This window comes from Carica papaya, chromosome 3 (genome assembly GCF_054855325.1).
Source record: "Carica papaya isolate Zhongbai chromosome 3, ASM5485532v1, whole genome shotgun sequence".
NCBI classification, from domain to species: domain Eukaryota; kingdom Viridiplantae; phylum Streptophyta; class Magnoliopsida; order Brassicales; family Caricaceae; genus Carica; species Carica papaya.
The window spans coordinates 12433590-12438686 of NC_142311.1; the positions used below are offsets into that span (position 1 = coordinate 12433590).

At 37.3% G+C, this 5097-nt stretch overlaps 1 protein-coding gene across 1 annotated transcript; it reads left to right on the plus strand.

Moving 5' to 3' along the window:
• The first annotated feature begins 561 nt into the window (after window positions 1-561).
• LOC110821637 (phosphoserine aminotransferase, putative (DUF760)) lies at window positions 562-4610 on the plus strand. Its single transcript, XM_022051558.2, has 2 exons — window positions 562-1216; window positions 3479-4610. Exons 1-2 carry the CDS (start codon window positions 795-797, stop codon window positions 4293-4295), a joined length of 1239 nt encoding a protein of 412 aa, XP_021907250.2. The 5' UTR covers window positions 562-794; the 3' UTR covers window positions 4296-4610.
• Window positions 4611-5097: the final 487 nt, after the last annotated feature.

Consider the following 5097-nt stretch of genomic DNA (forward strand, 5'->3'; position numbering starts at 1 on the left):
TTTAATTTTAAATAATTAATTTTTAATTATCTCCTCCAATAATTTTCATTGGCCGGCCGGTTTAGCAATAAAACCGATATATTATATTCACGAATATTCTTTTTTATAGAGTAAGAGAAAAATATAAGTGGTCTTATCTTTTCACATATATATATATATATAAGATAAGTCTGCAGGGCTATTCGTCCTTGTTATCACTTTATGTACATATATATATATATATATATCACCTTTCTTTATTTGTAGTCCTCTCAACTCCTCTCATCCTACAAAGTTTGTCTTCTACCTACTTTCGTTGTTCCAAATACTTTTTTTTATTAATTATCACCTAAATATTTTCCATTTAATTAATTAATTGACTGATTATATTATTCTTTTAATTATGAAATTTTATTTTATTTTATTTTATTTTTTAAAAAATTATTGGATTTGAAAACTTAGTATTATCACAACTCTATATTTAAAAAAAGAGAAATCGTTGGCAGTCTCTTGTTTCCGAATACGAGTCAATGATCTCCAACCCAATTCCCAATTGCCAACTTGTGTACGTATATATTTCTTCCGCTCACTCACGTATTATATTCATATACAACTACTTTGTACTTATAAATACACAGACTCTGCTACCAGATCTTATCTTTTACCGCAAAAAGACAAAAGCCTTTCAGCCCACCCATGATCTTATCCGAATGGCATCTTCCGTCAACTGATTCCTGATCCTTCTTCTCCACTCGCCATAACCCACTGCAACCAATTACCATTAATTCCTTTCTTAGGGTTTTCACACACTGTTAATGGAATATAGTCTCTCTCACACTCACCCCAACACCCTCTCCTTTTTACCACGCACCCTTATCGCCAAGCGGCCCCACACTTTCCGCTCCATCGCGCCCCATAACTCACCCAACTTCGCTCACCGGACCACCATCCCCTCTTCTCCTCCTCCTCCTACTAATAATACTACCTTAAGATTGCGGAGATCAAATCACGTCGTAGCAGCCGCTGGAGCCAGCCACTGCGAGTCCGGTAGTAGTCTTAACGCGCCGCTCGAACCGCGCTCGGAGGCGGGTCGTTTCCTCAGCAGTGTCCTGTTGAACCAGCGTCAGTTCTTTCGTTTTGCCGCTGGGGACGAGCTCAAACACCTGGCCGATGATCGCGACGCCGCGCTTAATCGTATGCTCCTCAGCACTGGCTCCGATGAAGAGTGCCTCCATAGGTTTGTCGTTTTAGTCTAATGTATAACCACTAGTGTATATACACACAAGCATACGTATATATGTTTGTATGTATTTGCACGCGGTTTCTACTACTTTCTTCTACCTTCTGTTTTTTTATTTTATTTTTTATTGGGTTATCGCATTTAATTCATTGTGTATTATAGCAACCCATGTTTTGATTTTTTTGGCTCAATTCTTAAGAAACCTTCCTGATCAAGATTAAGTTTGTTTTCTAGAAGTGGGTTTATCTCCAAACCCAGTTGTTCTATTGGTTTTCTCGCCGTCTTTGGAGCTTTCTGAGAAAGACAAAGGGCTTTCAATTTTTGTCTTTGTCATAGCCTAGAGGCGTTTCTGTACGTTTCAATTTCTTGCCAGGATGGTTTTTCGTTTTCTTGTTGCATTGGGTAATCTGAAAAATAAAAAATTGGGAGAATTAGGAGACGATTCTTTGAGGCTCCTTGATCATGTGTACATATTGCTTCTCGAGTAAGATTGAGGATAACATCTTGGTGGGATTCAATTAGTTATCCTATTTGCAACATGATGGTCAGCTTGATTGATGACTCTGCTGTTTGATTTTTGATAGAAAAGGTCAATTTCCAAGAATGTTTCGAATTAAATCAGTATGTGAGATTAGTCAAATTATATTTGCTATTGATATATTTGTCAAAGGAACTGGGCCCCGCTTGTTCCCAGAAGCTTTCTCAACAAATTGCCCTCCAATGATAACTTGTCAGAATTAGTTCATTTTACTCTTATAAAGGGATTTTGAAATATCTGTGAAGGGTTGCAAGACATAATTATGCATATATGCTCTTTTGATATCTTTCATTGTGTAGACGTAAATTGTTTGAACTTTAAAAGTTTGATTTACCTTGAAACTTAGTCTCCCACATCTTGCTACTATTTTCAGCGTTGGGTTATTTATTGGGTAGTTGAGAACCTTCATGAAGGTGCCTTTTGTATTTATTGTTTTGCCTTTAGCTGTTAGAAGTGTCTACTTGCTGTGTGGTTGATGCTAGAATATTAGCCTCCTTATGTAGCTCAAGCCTCGGAATTTCTTGTTACTGAAGGTGCAGGGAGTATACCCAATGAAGTGTCGCTTGTGATTCTCAGTTGGCATATATATGCTTTGTTTTAGTAATTTTTAGTTGATATATTTATCTTGTGATTTGTATGGATGGCTTTCAGGTTGTTTTCTCATTGCAAATGCTTTATTTTCCATCCTGTATCACTTTAATCTCCATTTCAATGACTTCTTTCGTTCAGAATGGTTTCTTCGCTGAAAAGACGTCGACAATTTTTGGCCCATTAGGTACATAGTGATGCGACTATAGTAAAGTTAGTTGCCAAAATCAGATAACCTCTGAACTGGAGGATGATAGATTTATCAGGGAAAATTTATACTAGATTGACGAAGAAGCTTACTTAGATATTTGTCTTGCAGCCCCCAAGTTCTTCAATGATATAAACAGCCAACAATTGCTTGATGCGTTAGCCTTAACCCGCAGGAGAAGTCATCTCTCTGTTGGAATCCATTTGTTTAGTTTGGTTGTTTCTAAATGAATATATTGATCGGATAAATCCAGTCAACCAGTCGGTCTTATAGTTTTCTTATTAAGAAGCTGCTGAAAATATATAGTGAAGAATTTATAAACTATAAGATCCACAATCAATTCTTCAGTAAGATTTTTGTTAGGTTCCATATGCTTGTGGATTTTAATGGTGCATTTGTTTCCCCCTTTCTATTCAACATGCACGGGTAAGTTTAACTAGTACTGATTTCCTTACTTTTCCTCATCAACATTTTGATAATCATATGGGAAATCTTCCTCCAAAAAATTGTATGGAAAACCAAAAAAGAAAAAAACACATTTATATTGTATTGAAGAAAAAGGACCCTGCCGTCTTCCCAAGTGTGTCTTCCCTGTGGGATGTATAGGGTTCTACCCTTGGTGTTCACAAATTTTACTTCTTGCTGGTGTCAAAAACAAGAATAAGTGTGATTACTGTAACACAGTTGCAGGGTGCTTTCACTATCCTAAAGTTGGCAGTATTACCTTTGGTACTTCAAACCCCTCCTCTTCTCTCAACACACACAAAAAGAACGGAGAAAAAAAGTAGATTTTAACTGTTGTTAAACAAAAATTGAAGTTACCTTCTGGTGAACTGAAATATTTGTTATTTGAATTTTCAATTCATGCATGCTGATTAACGAATCTTCTTTCACGATCTAATAAGATGATTTTCCTGAATGCCAGAAGGATTGCCCAACTGAAAGAGCGTGACTGCCAAGCTGCTGTTGAAGATGTCATATATATGTTGATATTTTACAAATTTTCTGAGATCAGAGTCCCATTGGTTCCTAGGCTCTCAAGGTGCGTTTATAACGGGAGACTAGAGATATGGCCTTCCAAGGACTTTGAGCTCGAGTCCATTCACAGCATTGAGATTTTAGAAATGGTAAGAGAGCATGTAAGTACTGTTATTGGTTTGAGAGCAAATTCTAGTGTTGCAGATTATTGGGCAAGAACTCAGATCCACCAATTCCAGCTTGGTCAAGTTTACGTGGCCTCCATTTTATATGGTTACTTCCTGAAATCTGCATCACTGAGGCACAATCTTGAGCAATGTCTAACTTTGGCTCATCAAGACTTCCATCTCACTCATAGGACCTCCATTCAACTTCCAGACTTATGGACTCCTCGACCGAACACTCTGGCCTTTGGTTGCGTCAGAAATGTGCAGTCTCTTCCATTGGTTCAGGGTTCAAGTAAACAGGAACCGAGTGAAAGCTTGAGGAGTTACATTATGGGATTTGACTCAGAGGCATTGCAGATATGTGCAAAACCTAAAAGTAAGGAAGTTCTGAATTTGATTGAGAAGCATAGCTGTGCCCTCTTTGGAGATCAAAACGTGGGTATGCTGGATGCCAATGAGGTAATATCCACATCATTTTTGAGCATGAAGAGATTAGTCTTGGAGGCTGTTGCTTTTGGTTCTTTCCTCTGGGACGTAGAAGAATATGTTGATACTGTGTATAAGCTCAAGGACAACTCTGAGGCAGTTAGCAAGTAAGCTGTGGCAAAATTAAAAGCTTCGTGCTATATTATGGGTTTGTGAGATTTTGCTGTTTCCTCACTGCGGTTTGCTGAGAATCAGCATTTTTCCACTGTATAGAATAGTCAGTATTATAAAGTAATGTACAGTTTCGGAACCCTTAGAGTGTTCTTTGTTACTAGAATGAGGCAGCTCATTTTAATGAGCTTTCTTTACAGAGTAGGAAATTGTAATGACAATCGTGCTAAAGGAGTGAAGAAATAACATAATGCTCCAAGACTATGTTGGTGCCTTCATTATAAAATACTAATTCATAAAAGCTTTGATCTGGAAGCAACTGATCACAGTTTTAGGAGGCCCGGAGGTGTTCTGTTTTGAATTGTATGATGAAAGTGAAATCTCCTTGCAATGCAGGACTATTACTTGTTAATGTGCAGCCACCATCATTGTTTTACAATACGCATATATATACGTGACGCACACGTGTGGTTTTTGTTTTGTAACCTAAAATATATATAACAGCTCATTTGCACGACTTGCGTAGTCCCTTTGAATTGCCACGATAAGCCTTGCAAGCAAAATTGCTTTCCTTAAAATTGCTCTGCTACAAAGCAACATGGGAAAACTGTGTTATTAGAGTCACTAGAAGACAACTCTTGTTTGTTCTGTTCCATCACGCATGCAATCCTAGGTGAGGTCAGATATATTAAAAAAAATTAAAAAATTATCCAAGATGAAGCTTAAAAAAAAAAAAGAAGGGAAACAGACATACAAATACAAATACGTTCATGGAATTCGAAGTTGAGAAACATTCAATGAT

Coding starts and splice junctions, on each gene's coding strand:
- LOC110821637 (XM_022051558.2), top strand. CDS start 795: ATGGAATATAGTCTCTCTCACACTCACCCCAACACCCTCTCCTTTTTA. Junction 1,217..3,478: donor GATGAAGAGTGCCTCCATAG/GTTTGTCGTTTT, acceptor CCTGAATGCCAG/AAGGATTGCCCAACTGAAAG.